Source organism: Pipistrellus kuhlii, unplaced genomic scaffold (genome assembly GCF_014108245.1).
Source record: "Pipistrellus kuhlii isolate mPipKuh1 unplaced genomic scaffold, mPipKuh1.p scaffold_m20_p_24, whole genome shotgun sequence".
Taxonomy (NCBI): Eukaryota; Metazoa; Chordata; class Mammalia; order Chiroptera; family Vespertilionidae; genus Pipistrellus; species Pipistrellus kuhlii.
Genome location: NW_023425523.1, coordinates 2,008,181 through 2,034,724, shown reverse-complemented (window position 1 = coordinate 2,034,724; position 26,544 = coordinate 2,008,181). Strand labels below are relative to the sequence as shown.

At 55.1% G+C, this 26,544-nt stretch overlaps 2 protein-coding genes across 4 annotated transcripts; one reads left to right on the top strand and one right to left on the bottom strand.

Moving 5' to 3' along the window:
* Nucleotides 1-588: 588 nt before the first annotated feature.
* RTCA (RNA 3'-terminal phosphate cyclase) lies at nt 589-8,672 on the bottom strand. Of its 2 annotated transcripts, XM_036453309.2 has the most exons (11): nt 8,464-8,672; nt 8,278-8,378; nt 6,581-6,724; nt 5,862-5,985; nt 4,935-4,993; nt 4,271-4,412; nt 3,778-3,902; nt 2,601-2,659; nt 1,562-1,656; nt 1,285-1,389; nt 589-933 (listed from the first exon to the last, which is right to left on the bottom strand). In XM_036453309.2, the coding sequence occupies exons 1-11, from the start codon at nt 8,506-8,508 to the stop codon at nt 832-834; spliced, it is 1,101 nt and encodes a 366-aa protein (XP_036309202.1). In that variant the 5' UTR covers nt 8,509-8,672; the 3' UTR covers nt 589-831. The 2 variants fall into 2 exon arrangements, with proteins under 2 accessions (XP_036309202.1, XP_036309203.1); XM_036453310.2 differs by lacking the exons at nt 8,278-8,378; nt 8,464-8,672 and having other exon boundaries at nt 5,862-5,963; nt 6,581-6,760.
* A 3,882-nt stretch (nt 8,673-12,554) lies between these two features.
* DBT (dihydrolipoamide branched chain transacylase E2) lies at nt 12,555-26,056 on the top strand. 2 transcript variants are annotated; one of them, XM_036453305.2, is made up of 11 exons: nt 12,555-12,694; nt 13,893-14,016; nt 15,974-16,049; nt 17,198-17,379; nt 17,884-18,005; nt 19,568-19,784; nt 20,385-20,551; nt 22,253-22,330; nt 23,464-23,655; nt 23,743-23,814; nt 24,504-26,056. In XM_036453305.2, the coding sequence occupies exons 1-11, from the start codon at nt 12,644-12,646 to the stop codon at nt 24,669-24,671; spliced, it is 1,449 nt and encodes a 482-aa protein (XP_036309198.1). In that variant the 5' UTR covers nt 12,555-12,643; the 3' UTR covers nt 24,672-26,056. The 2 variants fall into 2 exon arrangements, with proteins under 2 accessions (XP_036309198.1, XP_045442792.1); XM_045586836.1 differs by lacking the exon at nt 22,253-22,330.
* Nucleotides 26,057-26,544: the final 488 nt, after the last annotated feature.

The following is a 26,544-nucleotide window of genomic DNA, read 5'->3' as shown; positions in this document are numbered from 1 at the left end:
CCTGGACAGAACCGAGTTTTAACGCATCCCTTCGCAGAGCACAGTCAGCCCTTTAGCTCAGGTCCAAACCGGTGCCCACGGGGCAGGGGGAACGCAGTGTGGGAGCAGCCGGGGTCACAGCACACAGGTCATCACCAGCCGGCATGTCACCGGGCCGGCGAGGGAGCGGGTGCGTGGTTAGGAGAGGGTGTGAGCGGGGAGCGGTCAGACCCCGCAGGTGTCCTGGCTGCCCAACACCCCGACTTCACTCATCACGTAAGAAAGACAAGCAGTGTGGGCGCGGCGAGGCTGAGAGGCCGTGCGGAGAGAGGCACGCCAGGTCTGACCCGCGGCCAGCGCGTCCTGCGAGCGGGACAAGGACAGCCGGGCATGTCCCGCACTTCTCCTTGTTCGGGGTCACAGCACACAGGTCATCACCAGCCGGCATGTCACCGGGCCGGCGAGGGAGCGGGTGCGTGGTTAGGATGAGAGGCTCACGGAGTCGATGGCACAACAAGGGCGTGAGTGGGGAGCGGTCAGACCCCGCAGGTGTCCCAGCTGCCCAACACCCCGACTTCACTCATCACGTAAGAAAGACAAGCACGTGGCTCGGAGAACAGAACACTTTATACCACACTCCCCCGGTCCCAGCGGTCAGACACCTGCCTGTGGACAGCTCCGGCCCACATGCCCCGGACACACGGTCAGACGGACTGACGGCGCGGTCCCCGCAGGTCCAGACACTCCGCACCCGGCCTGGAGCGTACGGGGGTCCTTTCTCAGGGCCCCGGGCGGCGTCCCTCGGGGTGGGTGACACAGGGTGTGACACAGGTGCTTCCCCAGGCGGAGCCCCTACAGGTGGGGGTTCGTCATGGCGATCCCCTGGCACTCGATGATGTAGGCGTCTCTGGAGGCGTCTCCTTCCTCCTCGGACTTCTTCACCGTGAACTTGGCCTGAAACCAGGGAGGGCTCAGTGCGTGGGTGAGAAGAAACACCATAAGCCTAACTAATGGGCGGTTCACATCAAACACCTTTTAATTTCATAACTTTTTAAAAAATGAAGCATTTACGTATTTTTCTCCTCTCTTACAGTTGGTTCTCTGCTTTTTTTAAGGTTAATGCACACAGCTTTGTTTTCTGCCTTTTTCAGGAACATGCAGCCCATGTCCTCTTTACTACAGTCTTTATCATGTAGCTTTATAAAATAATGTAGAATTTATAGACAACTAGGTTTCTGTTTCTTAAAATCTGACCCCACATCGGCTCTAATAAAAAGCAGTTGCTGCTTCTGACGGGATGCTCACCTTTGCTAGCTGTTCGGCAAAATGGATGGCCGTCTGCGTGTGGAGGGTCACGGGTCCCGTTTTTATCCTGGAGACGCCGTTGGCCAGGGCCATGAAAATGATCAGCTTTTGGAAAAGGAAGAAAGGAGAAACAGCTCACACACTGGCTAATACTTTAACGACTCATGCAACCAGGCCACGCCCTCGGGGCCTGGAGGTCAGCATTAAAATGTGCACTCGGCGCAGCTGCCAAGCGTCCAAACCCCACAGGCCCCGGGCGTGTCCCCGGAGCGGTCACCTGGTCCTGCAGGTACTCGTCCACCGCCCCGCCCTGCCGCAGGTTCGCCAGCAGCATCTCGGCCGCGTCGATGCCAACCTTGTCCGCGCTGACACCTAGAGGGCACGGCGAGAAACTGCGTTAGCCCGGAGGCAGGAACGTGGCTTTGGAGACCCCGCCCGCCCGCACGGATGCGACATTTTCCGGGCCTCAGCGCGTTAGGGCGGCTTTCAGGACAGGTGCTTCCCGTGTGTGCGACCTCCTGAGCACTGGGTGTCAGACTGTCTCAGCACGAGAGACGGTCAAGCAGACCCAAAGGGTGGGACATCTTAGGAGAAAATGGTCTGGACTTTCTAAAATGTCCACATCACAAGAGGAGGGGGAAAAGAAGAGACTATTCTGTAGTAAAAAGAAACTCAACAGACATGATGACCAAACGCTGTCTGTGCTTAAAAAAATAAGAAAAAAGAACACCCCCCCCCCCCCCCCAGCCTGAGTGGCTCCGTGGTTAAGCGCTGACCTATGAACCAGGAGGTCACAGTTCAATAATTGGGTCAGGTTGCAGGCTAGATACCCAGTGGGGTGCGTGCAGGAGGCAGCTGATCAATGATTCTCTCATCATTGATCTTTCTCTCTCTCTCTCTCTCTCTCTCTCTCTCTCTCTCTCTCTCTCCCTTCCTCTCTGACATCAATAAAAATGTATTTTTGAAAACCCCACTTTGCACCGAGAGGCTTCGGAGGATGCTGGGCGTGTCTGTGGGCGGCAGACACGTTCTCGGGCGTAAGGACGGTGCTGTGATGCTGCCGCCTTCAGCGATCCTGCAGCTCGATGCTCAGGACGGTGGGCCAGTGAGAATGGGGTAGGGGCCCTCACCAGCCCTGCAGCTCTTCTCTGGGTGTGAAACCTCTCAAGGCGTAAAGCCGGGGAAAGACTGCAAATGCGATGGACTCTAAACAGAACCAGCCAACCGGCTCCTTCTCAGCCTGACACCCATCACTCCTCCCGACAGAGAGGTAGAGTTTAACCGGCGCTGGGCACCGGGGACCCCTCCGTCCGTACCTCGTTTGCCCAGCGCCGACCCCGCCAGCAGGCAGCCCGTGGACGTCTCAGCAACAATGCTGCAGAGAAGAGAGAAGGGTGAGTGCCTGAGCCCCCCACACCCCAGCCGCACTCGCCACCGGTGCACAGGCCCGCTGGCCGGCGGGGAGCATCGTCTGGCTGGGCCGCGGCGAACGTGAGCTCTCCACGCGGAGAACGGCGTGCCTGGCGCTCTCCATCCTCAGGGAGGCGCGGGGCCCCTCACCCGCGAGGCCCACCCGCCCCCGTGGGGAGAGCCCCCCGGGAAGCCACGCTGTGCCGTAAGCGGTGGAGGGAGATCTTAGACGGGAAGGTCTCTGCACAGAGATGCTCGGCCTTGTTTTAGGTTCAGACAGTGTTACCATTCTGGACACGCACTTACTCTGACCCCTTTAACGGGAACTCTTAACATTTAAATACCCACAAAAGAGACTTTTACACCTCAAACAAGCATTTTTATGACACTCGAATCACTAACTCCTATTAGCTCAATAGAGTAGTTATATTTCTAATTCTTTCTTTTTTTTAAATCCTCACAGGAGGGTATTTGTCCATTGCTTTTTTAGAGAGAGGGAAAGACAGAGAGAAACATCGATGTGAGAGAAACACATCGACTGGCTGCTTCCTGCACGCTCCCCGACCAGGGCTCGGCCAGGGAGGGGCCCAGGCCGGGGAGGAGCCTGCACCCAAGGTACGTGCCCTTGACCAGAATCGAGCCCGGGACCTCTCAGTCCGCAGGCCGACGCTCTATCCACTGAGCCAACCAGCTAGGGCTCTATTTCTTTTCTAAAATATCTTGGCCATATCTAATACTCGTTTGTAAACTGACTTCACACAGAGGTACAGGGAAGCAACCGGAAGTATTTCTCTCAAATCAGCCTCAAAGGCCAACTTCTGATGAGTGTCAGCAGTGAAGTTCAGCATGCAGACAATGCGATAAAGGCAAACCATCCTCAGAAAAAAATCCGGAATAAAATGACCGTCTTCATTCACTGCACAGCTGTTTCAGGTGTCAATGCCCTTTAAAACCGATCTTCCTAAAACTATAAACCTCAACAGAAGCTACACACGAACCGCCCTCCCATCTCCCGTGTCAGCGAGACCATCAGCCCAGGGCGGGGCGGGGGGGGGGGGGGGGGGGGGGGGCCCGGAGCCGCACATGATGCCGCTGCCGTTGCCGAAGGCGCGGTCCCGGGGCTCCTGGACCGGCTGGACGTTCAGGTACAGGTCCCGGAACTCCTTCCGCAGGCAGCGCACGGCCGCCGCCGCCATCTCCTTCGCCACCTGATTGGGCGAAACAGAGGCGCAGAGCGAACCACGTTCATGCAGACTGGGACAACTGTCTTCACACCCTCGAGACAAGCAACCTTCACGTGCGTTACAGAAAGGCCTGACTTGCCTGAGTAGAGGGCACGGAATTGTAAGGAAAAAACTTTTTAAGGCAAAACATTTTTTAAAATTAATTCTAATAATTTCCAAGTTTAGTTGCTAGAATACTTATCAGGACATCACACACTGCCAAGAACACCTGGGCGACTTGCTTTAGATCAATGGCTCTCTCTCATCGTTGATGCTTCTCTCTCTCTCGCCCTCTCCGTTCCTTTCTGAAAAGAGTAAAGAACAACAACACCTTTTAAAGACGGACGACTCACCTTGAACGGCAGAGCGCCGGCCACGAAGGCCCTCCCGGAGATCTTGGTCACGGCGCCGCGCTCGGTGAGGGTGACGGGGGTCAGCTGTTTGACGGGAGGCACCCGGACAACCACCTCGCCGCCCCCTTTTGGGTAGTAGCCCCTGGAAAACAGCGCGGCACGCACTCACCACCCGACTGCGCCGCCCAGAAAGCTCCACGTTTCCCCGCCACCGCCTGGGAACGACAGCCCCCCCCCCCCCCCCCCCCCCACCCCCGGGCCTGCCGCTTAGACCGCCCGTCAAAACAGCGCGGCACGCACCCACCCCCTGACTGCGCCGCACAGAAAGCTCCACGTTTCCCCGCCACCACGTGGGAACGACAGCCCCCCCACCCACCCCCCTTCACCACCACCACCCCCCCCCCCCCCCCCCCCCCCGGCCCCGGGCCTGCCGCTTAGACGGCCGCGTCGCCATGAGGTCTGTGCTGCCTCAGAGCGGAATCCCGCTGAACCCCGCCCGCCCGCACACGAGCGGATCCCGGGCCCAGGCCCCTGCTGCTGCACACAGCGCCCAGCCGCCTCCTGCGGGAAACCAGCCGGGGGGCGCCGCCGCCGCCCTCTCCGTCTAACCCGCCAACGCTATTGCCGTGCGGGGGGTCAGGCCGCCACGAAGCAAGCCGCTTACCTCATCTTAATGTCACAGCTGAACGTGAAACCAAACTTCTCAGCAATTGGCTTGAAAACCTGGAACATGAGAGCATTGTTGCCTTAACAACCAACAGTCACCGATTCCACGAGTGCATTTGTCAGACACGACGAGTGCTCCGCACGGAGACGAGCCAGGAACGAGGGTCAGTGGCACCCGCTGTGAAGGCTGGCTCGTTTTCCAATGAAAAGGGGCATGGAGCTGAGAGTCAAAGTGAACATCCAATGCGCCAGGGCTGCGCGGTCTGTGTCATGAAAATAAAAACGGTCCTTGACCCCGACGCCCGCTTTGCCCGAGGCCGCCGCCTCCTGCCCGCTCCCTCGCACGCACCGGGAGGAACCGGGGGGTTTCTGCTGAACAGGATCGTCCTCCACCTTCTCACTTTTTTTTAACGTAACCCACATTGAGGTTGCTTCCACGTTCTGGCTATTATAAATAGTACTATATGAACACAACCTCTCTCGGAGATCTTCATTTATCAATCCCCTTGGACAGATCCCAGAAGTGGGATGACTGGGTCAGGCCGTCATTTTATTTTTAATTCTTTGTGGGAACTCCATGTTGCTTCCCACGGTGGCTGTACCACATTGGGTTCCCACCGACAGGGCACGGGGTTCGGCTCTCTCCACCTCCTCGCAGCACTGTTCAAGCGTGGCATTTCACTATGGCTTTGAGTTTTCCCCTTCCAAATCCTAAGACCCGGGCTGAATGCATAATAAGTAAGAGAATTCGTATCATCGTGACACTTGAGGTTTTTAGGGGGTTCACCGGGAACACACCTAGGCCACAGCACTAACTGTAAGGCGAGCTTAAGCCCGCCGTGAAGAAACACGCGGGAATGCACACAAACCGCTCCGGGCACTGGGAGGGACGGGCATGCGGGGTGCCCGCCCCGGGGGCCCTCACCATGGCCGTGTAGTCGATCTGCGGGGCCATCTCGGCGTTGGTGCCGCCCCGCAGGCGCAGGTCGGAGGGCGCGGCGGCGAACAGGACGCAGGGCAGAGACACCTGCAGCAAGAGGCACACGCTCCTGAGGGGAAGGCAGAGCGGGCTTAGCTGGCAGCAGGTGACCCGGACCCTGACCCATCGCCGGCGCTGGGCCGGCAGGTGCACGCCCTCGAGGCTGAAGGTAAAAACCATTCCGGTGACTGAATGACGAAACCCTCCGTCTTAAAGACACAGTGTAGGTGGGATGAGAGAGAAGGAAAACCGAGTTCGTGCCCAGACTAAAGGCAGCGGAACGGGGCTTGTCATCGGCGTGAGGCAAGCACGACGGACACGCCAGGCAGAGGAGCACCGTGGTGTTCACACGTGCGGTTTCCACTGATGAGAAGCAGGGAAACAAGGGTGCTACACTGTACACGGGAGGAAATCCCAGCTGCAGCCACCGCTGCGACGAAGGAACAATTCCACACCTCAGAGTCTCAACCCCTCGAAGGTAACAACGAGGGCATGAGTGGGGGAACAGGATACGTACGTGACACCTTAACCAGTAAAGAGGTTTACAGGAAAGTGAGGAAGGGAAACTCGGAGGGCTCGGCCAGGTGCCTGGTGCGGGTGGGACCTGCGTGGGAACCCGGATCTAACGCCAGAGCCTGGCCGCGGGGGGAGGGAGAGCCACGCACCCGGCCGTCTTGGTGTCCGCCGTGTGGCTCCCCCCTTGGATCTTCCCGGGAGTGAACGTGATCTCCGTGGAGCCGATGTCGGCCCCCTCCAGCTGCCCGGCGCACAGGTCCCGAATCATCTCCAGTCCGGATAAGTGCTGAGGCCTTCAGGTCGAAATACTGCATCAGAGCGCGAGCATTCGGGCTGCCCTGCGTGTCCAGCTTGGTGCCAAAACCGCAGGGCAGGAAAACAGCCGGGCCTGCCCGCAGACACTGCTGTGACACCTCCCGCGGTCAGCGCGTCCTCAGGGGCTCTAGCAATGGACTTCGCTAGCAGGCATCATTTTAAGGATCCTGCCAGGCCATCTATATGTATAAAAGGCTAGTATGCAAAGTGTCTGCTCGGGAGTTCGACCGTGAGGTCCAGGAGTTCGATCACACGCTATGACGTGTGCTGACCACCAGGGGGCGGCGCGGTGTGAAGGAAGGCCCTGATTCAAGAGGGTGGTCATCTCCAAGCCAGGGAGAGAGGCCTGGGACAGAGCCCTTCCCTGTGGGCCTCCAGCAAACCAACCCTGCCGGCACCTTGATCTTGAACTTCCACCTCCAGAACTGTGGGAACATAAACTGTGGGATGTTGTTTCGGCCACCCCAGCAAAGCAATAATGTACCCAATGCAACCTTAGGAACTGGCTGTCCCCGAGGGCAAAGGGGTGGCTGCAAACCCTGGCAAAGGGAATGAGTCTTCACCATCTCCCTCGCTGCCTCGTAATCATTTCCAAATGGCTTGTGGGTAAAGGAAGAGGCTGAGAGAGCGCTGACCCCCCCGCCCCCCCCCCGCCATGGACCACAGACAGAGTGCTCACAGAGGCATCGGTCCGGCCTCCTCCTGGGCCCTCTCTCACAGGTGCATCCCCGGAACCTTCCAGAGGGCGCGCCTGGCTTCCAGACAGGAGGGAGGAGGTCAGCGTGTTCCCCCTCCCCGCCCGCAGCCTTCCTCCCGGTCCTGTTCACAGCTTCCCAGCGGCCTCAGTGAAAGCGGGCCGGGCCGGACCGGCTCGGGGCCCCTCCCGGTTCTGATCTGACCATGTGCTGGGTAAAGGGGGTCCCTCTGGCTCCCGCTGCCCCAGTGGAGGGGAAGCATTCTGAAAGATGACGCTTTGGTAAAGAGGCTTAGGAAAGAGAGAGCTCTAGCCAGAGGGAACAGGCCCTGTGTCCTTCCTCTCTTTTTGATTGGTTTTTAAACGAATGTAACGGGGTGACGTAGGTTCGTTAAGTCATGCAGGTTTCAAGGGCACAAGTCAACAAAACACCATCTGTACCCGGCATGGTGCCCATCACCCCAAGCGAATCTTCCCGTCCTCCCCTCCTCCCCCCGCCCCGCCCCCAATGACAGCTGTCAGAGGGGAGGGGGGTTGGGTCCTGTTTTCTAAGTTTGCCCCTGGAGGGTTTCAAGACGGAACCACCCAGGCCACGGCTAACGGCCCAGGCTGAAGCCCGCCCTGGGGGGTGGGGGTGCGGGGTGTGTGCTGCTGCCCGGATCTGCTCAGCATCACTGCCGGGCTCCTGCGTCCCCAGCCCCACGCCACCCCCAAGGCCCAGGCTCCGCAGCGCGCCCTCAGGGCCTGTGCCCGCCCCGCCCCCACCCCCACCCCAGTCTCCCAGCCGGCACCCCCTTGGCCCTGCCATCCCCCAGCCCCACCCCCAGGCCCGGTTACCGCAGGCCGGGCGTGCTGCGGCCGGCCCGGATCTTCTGCACCCGCAGCGGGAGCCCCAGGAGGCAGCTCAGGGCCGTGGACACCCTCAGGATCTGGCCGCCCTGCGAGAGAGATGGTCAGACCCCAAAGCTCCCCCGACACCCCACATCCCACCCCTCGCACCCCTCCCAGGAGCCCCGCGCTCACCCCCTCCAGGAGCCCGCCGTCCACCTCCGCCCGCGGCCCCGCCATGGAGGGCGCCTGCGGGCCCGGCCTCCACCCGCGCGCGGCGAGGAGGACACGCCGGCCCCCGCCCCGCAGCTCCGAAGCTGGTCCTCCGGGGCCGCGGCCGGCGGAGAGGCGGGACCGGAAGCTCCGGGACCAAGTCCGCCGGCTCCACCCGCTCAGCCCCGCCCCGAAGCCAGTGCGCCTGCGCGGCCGGATCCAGCCAATCGGGGCCCCAGCGCCGCCGGAAGTGCGTCCCCGGGACGTTGCCGGGACGCCGACAGCGACGCCGCGGATGCTAACCTCCTCCCCGGGGCGGCCGCTCCAGCTGCCGCGGGCCTGTGCGGCCAGCCGGGCTGCCCGCCGCGCCCGCAGCTGGAGCCTCTTAGGGCTGAGGACGCGAGACCCCGGACCCTGCGCGCCCCGACCTCCTCCTTCCGGTCCCGGGCCCTGCACGCACCGTCCTCCTCCTCCGGTCCCGGGCCCTGCACGCACCGTCCTCCTCCCTCTCCCCGGTCCCGGGGCCCTGCACGCCCCGATCTCCTCCTCCGGGCCCGGGGCCCTGCACGCACCCACCTCCTCCCCCGGGTTTTGGGGCCTCGTCCGCAACCTGTCCCTTGAAATACGTGTCCCTGGGTATCGAGTATTATTATCATTTCTTTTCCTCTCGCACACTGCTGCGGCCACTTTGGAAAATAACCCGGCAGTTCTTCACGATCGTGGTTAAATGGCTAAGTGGTTGAGCGTCAGCCTACGGACTGAAGGGTCCTGGGTTCGACTCTAGTCAAGGGCACCTGCCCAGGTTGTGGGCCTGATCCCCAGTGTGAGGTATGCAGGAGGCAGCTGATCCATGATTCTCTTTTATCTTGGTGTTTCTCCTCTCCCTCTCTGAAATCAATAAAAAGATATATTTTTTAAAAGATATATGTAATAGAACCTGAAATATGGTAGCACTCATACTTGGGTAAAAACTGCCGTTTGAATTTTAACCTTGCTATCTGACTTCTACCTTCGATTGCTTGCTTAAACAAAAGGGTAGTTACAGGCGATTGACTCCCACTGACTCAGTAGCTTCAGGGGTAGAAACTGTAGATAACCTTTAGTTCTGCTTTTGTATTATGGGCAAAATAGGGCCACATCCCAATGTCAAGCAGGGTGTGACTGGGAACCAACCCTGCAGGCCGTCCCCAGTCTTTAGAATTTAGTCCTGAGGGGCCAATCAGGGTTAGCCGAGGCAGTGATATCACCGACCTGAGTAAAACCCCTGGACTGGGCGAAATTCTCTCTCTTCCGCCATGCTGCCGGCATGAGTGGGATAGCCCATGCTAGCATGGAGATGGCTCTTTTGTTTATTGCATCGGACTCGGCTCCCTGGTGGTCCTTGGGGATCATGACTGGAATCCCCAGCCAGGACCATGAGGGACCCCCATTGTCTGAACAAGCCCACTTGCAGGTATGCATTCTTAGCTTATCAGTCACATGGCATCGGCTAACCCAGGGGTCTGCAACCTTTAAGACATAAAGAGCCACTTGGACCCATTTCCGAAGGAAAAAAAACCTGGGAGCCCCAAAACCATTGCGACATTTAAAACAAATATAACCCTGCATATATTGTTTCTTACCTTAATGCTATATACTGGATTGTGCAGTTAGCTGTCAATCTGAAGGAAAAAAAGGACTTTTTCACTTAACAATGTAAAATATATTTTTTGCAAATTAATAGCTCATTAAAATATTTAATTTACCTGGTTAATGGGATTTTTGCTCCTGAACCTCAGTGCACAGTGTCAGCATATCAGGGCCCTAAGCCGTTACCTTCATTTTCACACGGGCTTGCCAGTTGTCGGAGCCGTGATAAAGCTTCAAAGAGCCGCATGCAGCTCTGGAGCCGCAGGTTGCCGACATCTGGGCTAACCCATAGCGCCTGTGTCACCCAGACGCAGACTCCCGGGGCCTGCCTTGGGCGGTAGCATTGGAACCAGGATGCTAGTCCGACCCCCGTTGGTATGAATGTCCAGTGCAGCTGAGACACTGCCCTAGAGGGACTCTGGCACAGGCCCCAGAGGAGGACCATTCCCAGGCTCCCAGGTGGCTGGTGCCGGTTCCTTCCCCGGCAGGGCGCAGGCCCAGGCTGCAGCGCTAAATCCCCAGCAGGGGGCGCCCAGCGGGCAGCCAATCGATGTTCCTCACATCTATCCACATTTCTCTCTCCCTCTGCCTAAAATTATACATATATATATTTTTAAATGTGATTTTCATGTAGGTAAAGCATGAGTCTGTATTTTTGTCATTGTTAAGGATGACTACTATCCCGTGATATGGATGTGCCACATTTTGTTTATCCATTCACTTGTTGAAGGAAAGTTGGGGTGTTGCAATCATGGTTGTACTAGCCTTTGTGTAGACATATGTTTTCCTTTCTCTTGGATAGACACCTAGGAGAGGAATTGCTGGGACGTAATCATGTTTATTAGTTTAAAAAAATAAGAGAAATCAGTTTTTTGTCTCTTTTGAGGGAAAGGGAAAGGATTGACTAGTGAGTAGGTGGCATGTCTCCTGCTTTTGGAAAGAAAGGTGAGAAAACATAATACTGAATTTGGAAGCAGTAATCCATTGAGGTAAGAGAGGATAAAAGAAAGGAAATAAACTAGATATTTTCTTGGGAGAAGGCAGGGATAAAGGGACATTAGAGGAGAAGGTGGTATAGGGACCCAAGGGGGGGAAATAATTCACTTCAAAGTGTTTTATGTAAACACTTGCATGTAGTATTATCAAATATATTAACTGCTTATAAAGCGTTTTGTTAAGATTTTTCTTTTATAGGTAATGACTGATTTGTTGCTCACAGTAGTCTGTGTGTGCATGCATGTGTGTGTGTGTGTGTGTGTGTGTGTGAGAGAGAGAGAGAGAGAGAGAGAGAGAGAGAGAAAGAGAGAGAGAGAGAAAGGAAATACACTGAAAGGCAAGTAAGCAAAAAAAGGGTGAGATTAGATAATATTAGACATTTAATTTGTGTAATACCTGAGATTTTGTTTCACAGCCACTAATCTTCAAAATTGAAGACTTACAGTGTTCTCTTTGTATTTCTTTTTCTTTCTTTTTTTTAAAGATCGGGGCCTCTTATTTATTTATTTATTTATATTTTTAAAATATATTTTATTGATTTTTTACAGAGAAGAAGGGAGAGAGATAGAGAGCTAGAAACGTCAATGAGAGAGAAACATCAACCAGCTGCCTCTCGCACACCCCCCACTGGGGATGTGCCCGCAACCAGTGTACATGCACTTGATGTGAATCGAACCTGGGACCTTTCAGTCCGCAGACCGACGCTCTACCGCTGAGCCATACCGGTCTCGGATCCGTATTTCTGCAGATTTTCGTTCCGGGTTAGAGGTAAAAACAGACCAATGTCATCCCGGAAACTTGTCTGTGCAAGCCCCGATCTTTCTTTCCTGGTTCTAAATTCGGCATCTCTCCAAGAGGCAAATGCAGCAGGTTCGCACGTCTGCGACATAAACGTCCCGTGCAGAGAAGGAAAGAACGTGTTGATTACGTGCTTATTTTAGACATCAGGGTAACCTGGTTCACCTTCTCTGAAAGCATATGGAACAGCCAGTTCAGATGGTCAGGCATGCTCGCTGGGAGTGAGCTCCAGTCGTCGGGATGTAGTTCAGTACAGGCTCGTGACTCCGCCAGTGGGTCGGAGCCTGGCACCAAGCAACCCGGGCGGTTGCAATGGGCTGAAGGCAGGGGGTGGGGTGGAGTGGGGGCGGGGGGGTATTTCCCTGCACATCCTCAGGTCTGAGTCGCATCCCTTTCTCCAGTCACATTCCTTTGGCACCGCCCTCCCCCTGCCCCCTGCATGGACTACAGAGATGACCCGGGGTGCACCCGTCCGACCCTGTCCCCCGAAAGGAAACCTGGGCGGCCCTCCTCCCACCGGATCCCCATCTCCCAGCTGTTTGCCTCCTGGCATCCCCTCCCGCCCCGCCGCGCCGTGGGCGTCGCTCCGGCCCCGCCCCTCTGTCTGATTGGCTGTCCGGTGGGCCGCTCCTCCGCCCTCATTGGTCGCTCAGGGGGAGTTGCGTTTCCCGGGTCCTGATAGGTGGCCCTGGCAGAGGCCACGCCCCCAGCCGCGGGGCCGCTGTATTTCCGGAGTAAGATGGCCGCAGTGCGCGTGCTGCGGACCTGGAGCCAACGAGCCGGGCGGCTGGTGAGCGGGGCGGGAAGGAGTGCGGGGTCCGCGGCCTTGGCGGGGCGGTGTGTGCGGGTGTCCTCCGAGGGCCACGCGCCCCGGGCACAGTGATGGAGAGGCGGGGGGCCGCCCGCAGAGCGAAGGGCACCGGAGGTGGGGGCCGAGGGCGTGGAGACCCGCTCCCTCCCCGCACCCGGCGGGGCCCGGCGGGGCCCGGCGGCCCTCCGCGCCCTCCGCACCCCGAAGCCCGGCTGGCCTGTCTCTGAGCAGCAGCATCTGGGTGCGGGGCGGGGTGACAGGCACTGGGGATGCAGCCGTTGGGCACTGAGGGGCACCCACTGGGTGCCAGGCGCGACCCCGCTCCCCAGGGACTTAGGGTCTAGGAAGAGGCCCTTGGAGCAAAGCATAGCCGCCCGGGTCTTTCCCCGGGGCCAAGCCCGGACACACCTGCTCCAGCCTCAGCCCTGGGGCGTGCCCTTGCCTCCCGGCTCTGCACCAGTGTCTCCCCAGCCTGTTTCCATGCAGCTCCGCCCCACACCACCGCCCCGCCGCCCCCCACTTCCCCACGGCGGTTAGCACTGGGCAGTGAATGTCCGGTCGTCATAGTGTTTCCTCTGATTAGTACAGCGCTCCTGCCCCCGTCCCCTCTGCCCCAGCGCTTCCGGCAGCTGCCGACCCCTAACCCTACAAAGCCTTTCGGGGGGAGGTCTTGTGCTAGGCACCCAGGATGCAAATATAAATAAGACCGACACCATCCCTGCCCGCACAGAGGTTAATGACAGCCTGTGGGGAGGACGGACAGAGACAGAGACAGAGCTGGGCCTTGGACCAGCCGCACCGCACAGCATAAGACAAGGCCTACAGCCACAGGAACACACCTAGGGAAGGTCCCGGCGTCCGGACTGGAGTTCCCGGAGAGCGTTGCCTGACTGAGATTTGGGGAAGAGAAGCAGGAGGCAATGGGGAGAAGAAGCCAGCCGTCCCCGTAGCACCTGGCGAGGTCCCGGCCTCGCTCCCCTGAGAGCGTGCCCGCCTCGGCTTCCGGGGCGCCGGCTCCCGTCTTCTTCCTGCCGCTTGACGCAGGCGTTCTGATTTGGGCCCAGATAATTTCACGCCGTTTATGCAGCGGTAACGATCGTCCCACTGTTAGAACGGACGTGACATTGTGTTTATGCTCGGAGAGGTAAGCCTTTTCCTTTGGTCTTCTCACCGCTAGGTCTGTGTGCGCCACTGTCAGACACGGAGTGTGGTGCACGCGCTGAAACCCAAATATGTGTGTTTCTTGGGCTCCCCCTCCTTCAAGTCCAGCCACCCGCACCGGCCGCTGAGAACCACTGCAGGTGAGTGCGACGTCATCGCCGCCGAGAGGATGTCTCACTCAGCACGTTAGGTCATTGCAGACGAACCCAAGTGGTGTTTTTTTAAGGTGGGCCTTTTATTCCTAGCCTGGCCCTCCTTGCTCTCCCCACATTTATCCTTTTCTTTTTTTTAAATCATCTTTGCACCCTACCTCTCCCCCACCCCCCTTTCACACACTCTCCCTTGATACGCGCGTCTTCACGGCGTCAGGAATGGGCTGTCCTGGCCATCTCTTCTTTATCACCTGGCCCCTCTGCGTGCAGTGGTCAGCGTGGGCAGACGCTCGGTCCAGTCAGTGTGGACAGACTCCCGGTCCAGGTAAATGTGACCTGATCGCTCGATAGGATAGTGTGTGCCCGTGTCCTCCCTGCCGGGCTGGTGTTTGGAGGACTTCATCTGTCCTGGTGGATGGTGGGATGAAACCAGCCAGAGGTGCCCCTAAACACAAGGTTCCCTGCTCTTACCACTCAGTTTTACACACACACACACACACCCCACACCCCGTCTTCTGCCCTCTCTGAAGAACTCGAGGCGTTAAGTGTTAGATTTGCAAGGACACTAACCTCTCCTTCCTGGCGGTCTCTTTAGAAACCTGGTAAGGAGCCTGTTCCATGCTCTTGCACATGCGCCGCTCCTTATGTTCCGTGCATAACATGGCTTTGCACAGAGGTGTCATCGTGCATTTCTGTCTCGTTTTCATCACTCAGGTTGGGTCCCGGTCTCCATGGTAACTGTTCTTGAGCATCAGCCTGTGTGTGCCTCTCTGTCCTCGGGCAAAAAAGGCTTCAAACTAGTTTCTGGCTCAAAGCCGGGGGCATTCTTTTACGGCTTTTTTTTTTTTTTTTTTTTTTTTAATATATTTTATTGATTTTTTACAGAGAGGAAGAGAGGGATATAGAGTTAGAAACATAGATGAGAGAGAATCATCGATCAGCTGCCTCTTGCACACCCCCTACTGGGGATGTGCCGAAACCAAGGTACATGCTCTTGCCCAGAATCGAACCTGGGACCTTTCAGTCCGCAGGCCGATGATCTATCCACTGAGCCAAACAGGTCCCGGCCTTTTACGGCTTTTGATACTTAGAACCAAACTTTTCCTGGAAGGTTCCAGTTTCCATGGGCAGCCGGCTGTGCGAGGGCCTGCTTCCTGGAGTGGAAACGAGGCTCCTGAGCAAAGACACGTTTCTTCCCTCCTAACTTACCTCCTAAAAATGTGCTCCTAATCAGCTTGCTTGTGTATATTATACGCAATTGTAGCTATTAGCAGTCTAAAAATAGAGGCGTGTTCTTAAATCAGTTCGGAGCCATTTGCTAACCAAAAATACTGACTTTCTTGGGAATAATTACAATAAAGCTTGGCATCCAGTGTTATAAAGAGGGAAAAGATCTTTGAAGAGGGGTAGAAAGTGGAACGTGGAAGGAAAAGACTCAGATTTAATGATAAGTTTGCAGAACCCAGTTTGGGCAAATAGAATGTCCATGGAGTTTTCTGTGCAGGGTCTGCCTGACCTTAGCCCCTAAGAGTGAGAGTGTGAAGCCGACTACCAGGCCAAGGAGAGGTAGAGCAGGCTGTGGGCGGTTATTACAGTTCCATAAGCTGAAGCGGGGGTCTCAGTACACGTGTGTGTTACAGTCTGTTCACTACAGTTGTGCCAACATGCCATTGGCGAAGCCCTCCAGCCCGTCACAGAACTTTGGTTTGGACGCGGGGACACGGGAGTTCCGTGGCAGTGCCCATGGGTCGGTGCCCTCGATTAACTCATTTAAATCTTTGATGGCTATGAGTGATGGTTACACTGTTAAAATTGTGGAATTTTTATCCGTAAAATGAAATAATTTCTGCCTCTGCTGGAGAATATTTTCTGGTTTTAGGTGTAAAAGCATCTCTTAACAACACGTGACATATTTAAGGAGATTATGTCTCATTTCCCTTTGAAGGTCAACAGGGACAGATTGTTCAGTTCAAACTCTCAGACATCGGAGAAGGCATTAGAGAAGTAACTGTCAAAGAATGGTAAGTCCCTGAGAAACTCGCACGTCCGTCTGAGGATGATCGGGTGACAATAAGCAGTCTCCGTTTAAAGGGAGAACCTTGTCTCACATCCGGGCTTTTTCAAAGCAGCGGGCCAGGCTAGCTGGTGCCGTCAGCATGCTGCCGAGCTAGTTCGCACCGCTGCATCTTCTCTGGGCGACATCTCGGCATCCTTTCCTCCTCTTTTTAAAGACGTTCGCAGCCTCCCCCACCCCCATTCCAGCTAAAAGAAGAGACAGTCACTGCTGAGGGGTGACGCGTGTCCGCATTGCTGCTTCTCGGAGGAGCGGAACCCCAGAGGCACTCTCACACCTCATGTCCCCGTCACGGGTGGTGTGTTATGTGGACTGAGAACTGGTTAGAACAAAGGCAAGGCATAAGAATGACTGAACAGTAGTGTTTTAGTGAAGAACTAATATAAAGCGTCAGGAATGTGCTAGATACATCAAGAGTGGTGTTAGATATCAGCCTAACCAGTGGGCGCAGACACGGGGGTGGGGGGTGGGCATAAGCAGGGGTGTAGGGGGACTATAGGGGAATGAGGACACATATTAATACCTTAATCAATAAAGAAAAAATAATAAAATTTTAAAAAGAGTGATATTAGACTCAGAATCACATGTAGCATTTGAGGTTGGTCTTCTTCCTGTTCCGTTTGGTAAAGTGCACTTACAATGGTTTTGGGATAAAGGGACCGATATACGAGGACAGGCGAAGTAATTAGAAGAGAACTCAAGCCAGAATTCATGAAATTACACAGGATATGTGCTGGGGACATCAATTTTTCTATCTAATTCTAGAAATAAGAGGCACCCCTTGAAGTTTAAAACAATGAGAAGGAAAAACACACACATTTAAAATACTTTTTTAGAACTTTTCCCAAGGAGTGGGTGGAGCAGAAAACCTGAAAGTTTAATTAAATTTTCACATCACAGATCTATGAATGGTTTTTAAAAAGTTGGTATTAGAGATCACGCCAAAGAGGTTCTGGAACCCATGATGGTCTTTTCTGGAACATTCTTTGGTGCCCCCCTGGGACTAGCTGCCAGCCGGGGTGGATAGGGCCAAGCGTGGAGGGGCCGGCTAATCAGTCCTGGGTTGCGGGCGGGTCTGACACCTGTCTCCTGCAGGTTCGTGAAGGAGGGAGACACCGTGTCTCAGTTCGACAGCATCTGTGAGGTCCAGAGCGACAAGGCGTCTGTCACCATCACCAGCCGTTACGACGGGGTCATTAGGAAGCTGTACTACAACCTCGAGGACACGGCCTATGTGGGGAAGCCCCTCGTCGACATAGAAACGGAAGCTTTAAAAGGTACTGAAGTGCATATCCCCGTTTGCCAATTGATCGCCACTGTCCTTGTGCCCTTGGGTGCCAATCAAAAGGGATGTTCATTTTTGGTAACTCACAGGCAGTCAGGGAAACAGAAAGGGTCCTGGGTGACCTGTGATTATCTTTTGACCGGTCGCCATCGTAACTGTGTGGACAGTGACAGTGCCCTGGTGGCCAGGCTTCTGGAAGCCACAGTGGTGACAGAAGCAGCGATGGAGATTCAGGACACTGGTCACTGCTGACAGGTGTGGTGAGCACATGGATGGCTCGGTGTGCCACGGACACGGAACCAGACGGCAGTCGTGGTGAAGGCTGGGAGAGGAGACCAAGTACCCCCAGATACCAGTACCCCCCCCCACCCCCCCACACACACACACACTCTACTGCTCGTTTCTCCTCTCTGAAGTAGCCCAACTAGTTTGCCTTCCGATTGTGGAGTTTGTTTACATCTTCTCACCTGAAGGTAAACATTTGCCTTGTCACCAGATTCCGAGGAGGACGTGGTGGAGGCGCCCGCCGTGTCCCATGACGAGCACACGCACCAGGAGATCAAAGGCCAGAAGACGCTGGCCACGCCGGCCGTGCGCCGCCTGGCCATGGAGAACAACGTACGTCTCGGCGTGACCGTGACGCAGCGCTGGCCCCAGGGCTGGCCCGCGTCCGGTGGGCGGCTCACGGGGGTGGGAGGAAACACGAGAATGTCCGTTTCCGAAAGGTGGCAGCTGCAGAAAGGCTCTCGTGAGAAATGAGAGCCACTGACCCCGTCACTTCCGGGACGGAGGGGCGTGCTTTTACGGCATTACGCTGTCTCAGAGCTGGAACGCCAGGGCCGCCATTGAGGCAGCTCTTGGAAATGCTCGCGTCTTAGGTCAGGTGCCCTAAGAGCGCAGATTGAGACGAGGATTGGGGACATGTGATGATTGATTGATTGAAAGAGTGAGCACCTTTATTGGGCATGAGCAGAGGGGAGGGAAGAGGCGGGCAGTGGGCCAGGCAAGGATGTGGTCTCCAGGGTGTGCCCTGATCCCGGGAGGGGGGAGAACCCCAGAACTGAGTCGAGCTGGCGTGGTATTCCTCTGTCACCGGTCCCTGGAGCCTAACCTCCCGGGAAGGCGGCAGTGAGAATGTACCGTGCTCCACGTAATCTTCACCGCTCTGAGATAAGATTGGAGGAGGTCCGGACACTGGCCCAAGGTCACAGAGCTATGGAGGAGCCAGGATTTTGAAGTCTGTCTCCAGGGCTCCCCTGACTGCCTTCGTCATGGGAGACCTGAGCCAGACGCTGCCCACTGACCCCCACAGGAGCCCGGAGAGGGTGCGGACTCCCCCATTTTGCAGACGTGGGAGGGCAGGTTGATGAAGTTGCCTGCGATCGAGGAGGGGGCTGGACTGGGGATCGGGACCCAGCTCTGCCTCCTTCCAGGGCCTGAGCCTTCCCAGTGCGCCCACGGGCAGTGCTTTGTCTGTTTGTCTTTGAGAGGAGCGGCTCGGTTCCAGGGGAGGACAAATGTGTACACTCCGGAAGGAGAAGAGTCATTGAGGGTTCAGGTCCCATCAGCAGGTATCCGACCGTTGTTCCAGAAGCCAGCCCAGGGCGGTTCCTTCCCGGACTTTATAGCCAAACATTAGAAAGCACGTGTTCAAATCAGGGAAATACCTACCTAAGTCATGGTCTAGACTAGAGCCTTCGTGGCAGTGTATTTGCCATTAAACGTGTCCAAAGGTGAAGACCATTTAGCATAACAGAACATAGACGTAATCATATGGAACACTGCGTCATTAAGAGCATCAGGTGACCTCCGTTCTTCTCTGTGGCTTCTAAAAATGGAAAAAAACAATTAAGAATCATGCAAGAAATTTGAGAAGAGCTGATGGTTAACAATGTAAGTTTTCCTCAGTAGGAGTGGATTTCCTCAGCGTAGATGCCGCAGTGACCACGTGGCAGATGCTCAGTGTGCTCAGTATCGGGGGACGGAGGAGGGAGCGTCTTGCCGCTCTGCTAAGATCATGGAGGCGGCACCTTATGCCAACTTTTTGGGCAGGGTATCTTTTTTTTTTTTTTTTTTTTTTTTTTTACCTACAATGCATTAAATTCCACTTAGGGACCTTATTGATGGATTTGTTTATTTTCGGGAGTTTTATTCTTCACAGTACGTGTATCCTCTTTTAGATTAAGCTGAGTGAAGTTGTTGGCTCAGGAAAAGATGGCAGAATACTCAAAGAAGACATTCTCAGCTTTCTGGAGAAGCAGACGGGAGCGATATTACCTCCTTCCCCCAAAGCCGAAATCATGCCGCCTCCACCGAAACCAAAAGACACGCCTCTCCCCGCCCCAGTAGCAAAGCCTGTGGTGGTCCCAGGCCAGGACCGGACGGAGCCCATAACAGGTGACAGTAACGAGACGAAGCTGTCTCCGTAGGTCCCTGCATCTAACAGGCGTTTGATTTGTTTTTAATTTTCTTTCTTTCTTTAAATAACATGGTGTTTGTAATTCTTACTGAAGGGAAAGCTCAAGTTCAGCATATGATTTCTTTTTTAATGATGAAATAACTGTTTTCCCAATTTACACTGTTAATTTCTGTGTCAGCCAGTTTCTTGGAATAGGAATGTGTCCGTGAGTAACTGTTCCGTTTGAAGCCTCCGAGTATCTTAAATATTCGTTGTTTTTTGTTAGCTCTCAAAGCAGCTGTGTCTGACTTGTTTATGAACGCGGGGGAGGATGACTTCCTGAGGAGGGATAGAGCAGGAACGCCCTGGTGGGTCCTGGCCGGCAGCCTGCAGAGCTGTCGGCACGCGGCCTGGAGCGCGCCCACCTGTTGTGCCATTGAGCTTGGCCCTGGGGGCTCCAGCACTGACACTCGTGGCTTTCGAGTTCCGCGGTGGCGTGGGGAGGCGTGTAGCTGAGAGGAAACAACGTGCACCTTCTATTTTAGGTTCAAGGGAGACGGGTTGAAGGATCTGAGAATTGAACACGCACTGTCTTCCAGGCTTTCAGAAGGCCATGGTCAAGACCATGACGGCGGCCCTGAAGATCCCGCACTTCGGGTACTGCGACGAGGTTGACCTCACCGCGCTGGTGAGGCTGCGAGAGGAACTGAAGCCCGTTGCTGCTGCTCGGGGGATTAAGCTCTCCTTCATGCCCTTCTTCATAAAGGTGAGTCCGCTCCCTGCAGCGGGGGTGGCATTGCAGGGCTCTTTTCCAGACAGTCCGCGTGTTAACGACATTTCTCACCGTGTCACCTGGAAGGGCGGCCTCTGGAGCCGGAGAGGCTGGCCTGTCGCTGTGTGAAGCCTTGTTCTGTTCCTCAGTGTCCAGTCTGAATGAAAACCTGCCCTTCATTTTGGGCCTAAGTCTCAGCAGGCTTTATCTGTTTTAAAGTAACTTTTTAAAAAAATATATTTTATTGATTTTTTTTAACAGAGAGGAAGGGAGAGGGATAGAAAGTTAGAAACATCGATGAGAGAGAAACATCAATCAGCTGCCTCCCGCACAACCCCTACTAGGGATGTGCCTATAACCAAGGTACATGCCCTTGACCGGAATTGAACCTGGGACCTTTCAGTCTGCAGACCGACGCTCTCCCACTGAGCCAAACCGGTTTCGGCTGTTTTAGAGTAACATTTTTTCCTGCCTATATACGTTTTAGAACATTGGGAAACCTTACAAAGTATTTACAGGGGCAAAAATGACCTCTCCCCGTGGATACACACACCTTGTTTTTTGTGTGTTTGTTTTACAAAATTTGGATCATACTCAAAACACTGTACTTATGTGTGATACTTTAACCGTTGGTGACAAATCTTACATAAAGATGAAGGAGGCAGTTAGCGAGTGCTTCATAATCCTTTCCTCAGCCCTCCAGCTCAGAACGTGATTTTTTTTTTTTTGGTCAAAGTAACAACAATGCATATAACAGTCTCAGGGGCCTGGGAGGGCCAGGGCGAAGGGTTCTTTCTGAGGACACTCCTGAGCACCTTCATTTTCCTATTTTAAGCTTTAACACAAGGCATGGCGCCACATGCGACGTGAGCCTGGAAGGTCCCCATGGCAGAAACGCCGCCGGAAAGACGGTGTGGGCGGTGAGGGAAGCCTGAGCCGGGCGGGGGGGGGGTAGAGGGGGGGGAGGGGTGGTAGTGAGAGAGGAAAGGAGAGAAATCCGGGAGAAGGGGACGGATGGGAAGATGTGAACGTGACCCATCCGGGGACGCGCCCTCGAGTACCGCCCACCGGCTCTGCCCTCCCCGGCCCAGGACGGGACGGAGCCGCAGAGGGCCGGCCCGGAGACCCTTGGCTCTGCCTTCTCCCACCGGACACGGCTTCCTGCCTGGGGACCACGGGTTCGCTCCCCGGGACTCCCAGGGTGAGGCAGCCCCTTAGAATGGAGGCATTTTGGGGCCTGGGCAGCCCATGAGTAAGGTGGGGCGAAAGCAGGCTTGCAGAGTGAGTGCCCAAACACGGTCTACTAATCCTCTGGTTTTCTTCAGATTGCATAAATCTTTCGCCTTTTACCAAACACGGTCTACTGTTTATTGTTGGTTATTTATTGTATTATCTCCATACAAACCACTGCAAACCTACTTTTGTCCCACCCTGTAGTTATTTTGAAAAATCTTTTTAAATTAAACATTTTGGGGGCGGGATAAAATCTTGATGTTTACCAGCTACTTGGCTGCTTTCCCTTTGATTCTTAAGTCAACAGGTGACCCTGTTCCCCTTGCTGGGCAGCCACCTGGTCACCTGCCCGGATTAAGCTGATGGGGAGTTGCAGTGGAACGCGGCATAAGCAGGTGCCCGCTCCCCCCACACACACACCCTCCCTGAGGTCCGAGTGCTGACCCCCCTCTCTGCTGCCAGGCCGCTTCCCTGGGATTGCTGCAGTTCCCCATCCTCAACGCCTCGGTGGACGAGAGCTGCCAGAAGGTCACCTACAAGGTCGGCTGTGTGTGTGAGGCTGCTCGGCCGCACAGAACGCGGGGCAGGTGTGCTTGTCAGTGAGGCGTCTGGGGTCCCGCAGACGCGACCCTTTTTAGACTAGAATCCCAGGGAGGGAGGAAGGAAGCAGGAAGCCGAGCCTAATTGGTGGTGGTGGTGGCGGGTTTGCTGGTTAATGTTACGGGTCAGCTCGGCATTTTTAAGCCTTTTTGGGTTTTGGCTCAAATAATGGAAATACACAGCACGAGGCAATGGGTCATACTGCCCATCCCAGCAACCCTTCTCTCAGAGTAACCTCTCAAGACAGAACATCTGCAGTTTTTAAAACAAGCATGATTTAAATGAGACAAGAAAGGAGAGTTTGAATTCCATTTGAGTGAACTCTTCTGCTGGGAGTTGGTGAAGACAGCTCTTGGGGATGCTAATTCTTGCCTGTATGTCTCACAGACATGTACAAGCAGGAAGTGAGCGTGGCTGTTCGGAGGGGTTGTGTCTTGAGCCTTCCCAGCGACCAGTGCCATTTCCTGATTGAGGAAGGAAATAAGGATGTTTATCCCCGATCCGTGATCGCAGGATAACTCACCTGTGTCTGTTGAGATGTGCATCCTTCCAGAATTTTATTTTTACATATTTTAAATATATCTATATATACATTAAATATACATCTATATCATATATATAGAATTACACATACTGCTTACTGCCTATTTAACTTTTTATAAAAACCTTTGCTTTTAATTTGTTATTGACATCATTACCTGTCAGTAAATAAATTATTTCATCATTTATTTAGCCAGTGACCTATTGTCAACATTGGGATCGTTCTCAGTGTCTCACGTTTCTGGACAGTCTGACCTCACATCCCTGTCTCTCCAAGCTCCTGTCTCTCGCGGTGACAGGCTGTTACAGCCGTTGGCACGTATTGTTGTTCAGTGTTCTCCAGAAAGCCCGTGTCAGCTTACGTCTCCACTGACAATGTATATTCCACCGACAGAAAAAGTCTCTTTTTCAGAAAATGTCTTGAAATTCTTTAAAAATCATTTCTTTTAAGCCCCATTCTGGTGAGAGATGTTTGGCCGCTGTTACAGGGCAGGGGAGGGGGTCCTCTCCTATCGTTGTTGTTGTTGTTTTAGGCGTCTCATAACATCGGGGTGGCCATGGACACCCAGCAGGGGCTCATCGTCCCCAACGTGAAGAGCGTCCAGGCGCGCTCGGTGGTGGACATCGCGGCCGAGTTGAACCGCCTGCAGAAGCTGGGCTCCCTGGGGCAGCTCAGCACCGCCGACCTCACCGGGGGCACCTTCACCCTCTCCAACATCGGCTCCGTGAGTCCCCGCCGACCGCCCGCTCAGCACAGCCCCGCCGCCTCTCCTCACGCTAACGTGTCCGCTGTCTCGCTGTTTGGCTTGCAGATCGGCGGCACCTACGCCAGAGCCGTGATCCTGCCGCCCGAGGTCGCCATCGGGGCTCTGGGGGCCATTAAGGTGCGTTTGTGAGGGAGCCGGGCAGCGGGTGAGCGGGTCGGAGGGTGCGAGCAAGCAAGAGGAGCCTTTTTTACTATTACTGATTTCAGGGAGGGAGGGAGAGGGGGAGAGAGACGGAAACATGGATGATGAGAGAGAATCATGGGTCGGCTGCCTCCTGCACGCCCCCCACTGGGGATGGAGCCCGCAGTCCAGGCCTGTGCCCTGAGCAGGAATCGAACCTGGGACCGACCCCTCAGTCCACAGGCCGATGCTCTAACTACGGAGCTACCCTGTCCAAAAAGAAGCCCCTCCCCCTGCTCCCTGCATGCTGTCCCCTGCCAGCTGCTCTGTGCTGGCGCTGCGCGCTGTGCGCTGTCTCCCTGTTCCTCCTGTCGCCCCATTACAATGCGCGCTCCCAGCGGGAAGGGCTGTTGGTTCTGTTCACGCTTCAGCCCCAGAGTCTGGGGGGCCTGGGGCGGAGCAGGTGCTCGGAGAGCGCGTTCCGTGGCCGAAGTCTGAGATGACATTCCTCTGCAGAGGGAGTGCCGGGCAGCTGCGGGGGGAGGGGGGGGGGGGCGTGCTGAGACCCGGAGGGGGGGTTCGTCCTCCGCGGGGCGGGGGCAGCGCGGCGTTTCCCGGAGGCCTGGGGAGGCACGTGCCAGCCTCTCCGGCTCCCGCCCCGCCCTGACTCCTCTCCTGCTCCCCAGCCCCTGCCCCGGTTCAGCCAGAAGGGAGACGTGTACAAGGCGCACATCATGAAGGTGAGCTGGTCGGCCGACCACAGGGTCATCGACGGCGCCACCATGTCGCGCTTCTCCAACCTGTGGAAGTCCTACTTGGAAAACCCGGCGGCCATGCTCCTGGACCTGAAGTGAGGCGGTGTGCGGGCCGCTGAGCCCCCAGGAGCCGAGCGCCGCCCGACAGGCCCGGCTCCGGCCTGCGGGGTGGGTGTGAGGCCACGCCTGCCCCTCCGACCCCTCTCCGGACCGGAGCGGCTGTAGTCACATGTAGGCATGGTGGTAGTTCTCTCTGGTGCTGAGGTCGCTGTGTCAATGGAAATGGACTGAAACTGCCAAGAACAACACAACCCGTATCCCCAGAAGACTGTAGCCATAGACAGTGTTTGCCCTGTTCCTCTTTCTCGGAAACTGACTCAGTGAGCGTTTTGATTACACTAAGGTGGGAAAGGACTGGATAAAATACCTTCTGTTTCCCCACAGCAATGCCGTTGCTGTATAAACTAAGTGCAATTATCCTTCGGATCTAAGATACCCAGGAGTATGTTACTGTGCAGAGGTCATTGCAATGCCTTATTTATGTAAATTAGTATCTTTTAAAGGGGGATTATAAGTGGATCTTAATGTCCAGTTACAGTTTTGTAACGAATAAAAAAGAGAGAGCCGTCTGACTGGTGTGGCTCAGTGGTTGAGTGTCGACCTATGAACCTGGAGGTCACGGTTCGATCCGAGTCAGGATACCTGCCCGGGTTGCCGTCCCAGTGTAGGGCATACAGGAGGCAGCCGATGGATGATTCTCTCTCATCATTTATATTTTTATCTCTCCCTCTCCTTCCTCTTTGAAATAAAAAATATTTAGGAAAAGAGTGAGAGAGAGGAGTCAAATGGGTAATTACGGGCTTTAAAATAAAATAACAAATTTCATATAGACACGAAGATATCATCTGGGTAGAGGCATCAAGGAGAATACAATACGACATTCTGATTTGATTCAGAAATTCAGTTGTTTCAAATGTCTAAAAAACCTCAAGTGAGTTACCTGTTGGAAAAACTTGCTTTAACATGTGCTTGATTGGACACGTTAAAGATGGAAGTAACGTTTAAATCGGAAACAGTAGATGGCCCGCCAGGCAGCTCGGCTGTGTGGAGCGTGTCTCCAGGCACCAAGGTTGTGGGCTCAGTTCCCGGTCAGGACACATGTCAGAGCAGCCAGTGGATACATCAGGCAGTGGAACAAATCGGTGTTTCCCCCTCTTTCCCCCTTCCTCTCTAAAAACCAATCTATAATAAAATAAATTAATGAATCAACTGGATGTGGTTATATTTTAAATTCAGAGAACATGAAGAGCTGCTAGGAAAAGAGAGCATCCATAATCCTACCACTATGAACACGTTGTTGATCCGTGTACCTGTATACATAGCAACCTTTTTACAAAAATGAGGTCATACTGTACTATTTTGTAATTTTTAAAAATTTAACATGTTATGGGTAACTAGCTGCCAATAAACACGTCTGCATTATCCTACATCTAAATGGCTGCACAGTATTCTATGTGTGTGTTTAGTGTACACTTCCACACCAAACGGCTGTGAGCACCAGGCCAGGAGCACGGCGGGCGGGCGGGCGGGCGGGCAGCAGCCCACAGGCTTGGCCGTGTCCCTGGAGGTGACGGTAACTAAGGGGAGAAGCCCGGGGGTCTCTGTGCTGACGTCTGAGGCAGAGGGGGCAGCCAGCGCTGAACAATGGTGCCGAGCCTGACGTGGTTCATGTCACCGTTCCCATCGGAGTGACCAGAGGACTCTGCATGGCACCGGACGCACCGCCACCCAAGCCAACACGACGCCTGGAGGTCTGCCAGCTCGGAAGGCAGCGGCAGTGGATCGATCCAGGGACCGAGCTGGTGGCCCAGGGGGAGAAGGCAGGCCCCTCTCCCACGCAGAGCCCGGGGAGCTGGAGAGACTGACGGAGCCACAGAAACGGACGTGAGGAGCACACCCGCAGCTGGTCTAG

Coding starts and splice junctions, on each gene's coding strand:
- DBT (XM_036453305.2), top strand. CDS start 12,644: ATGGCCGCAGTGCGCGTGCTGCGGACCTGGAGCCAACGAGCCGGGCGG. Junction 17,380..17,883: donor AGAAACGGAAGCTTTAAAAG/GTACTGAAGTGC, acceptor CCTTGTCACCAG/ATTCCGAGGAGGACGTGGTG. Junction 23,815..24,503: donor GGGCTCTGGGGGCCATTAAG/GTGCGTTTGTGA, acceptor CCTGCTCCCCAG/CCCCTGCCCCGGTTCAGCCA.
- RTCA (XM_036453309.2), bottom strand. CDS start 8,508: ATGGCGGGGCCGCGGGCGGAGGTGGACGGCGGGCTCCTGGAGGGG. Junction 1,390..1,561: donor ACGAGTACCTGCAGGACCAG/GTGACCGCTCCG, acceptor CTTTTCCAAAAG/CTGATCATTTTCATGGCCCT. Junction 934..1,284: donor TTGCCGAACAGCTAGCAAAG/GTGAGCATCCCG, acceptor CCCTGGTTTCAG/GCCAAGTTCACGGTGAAGAA.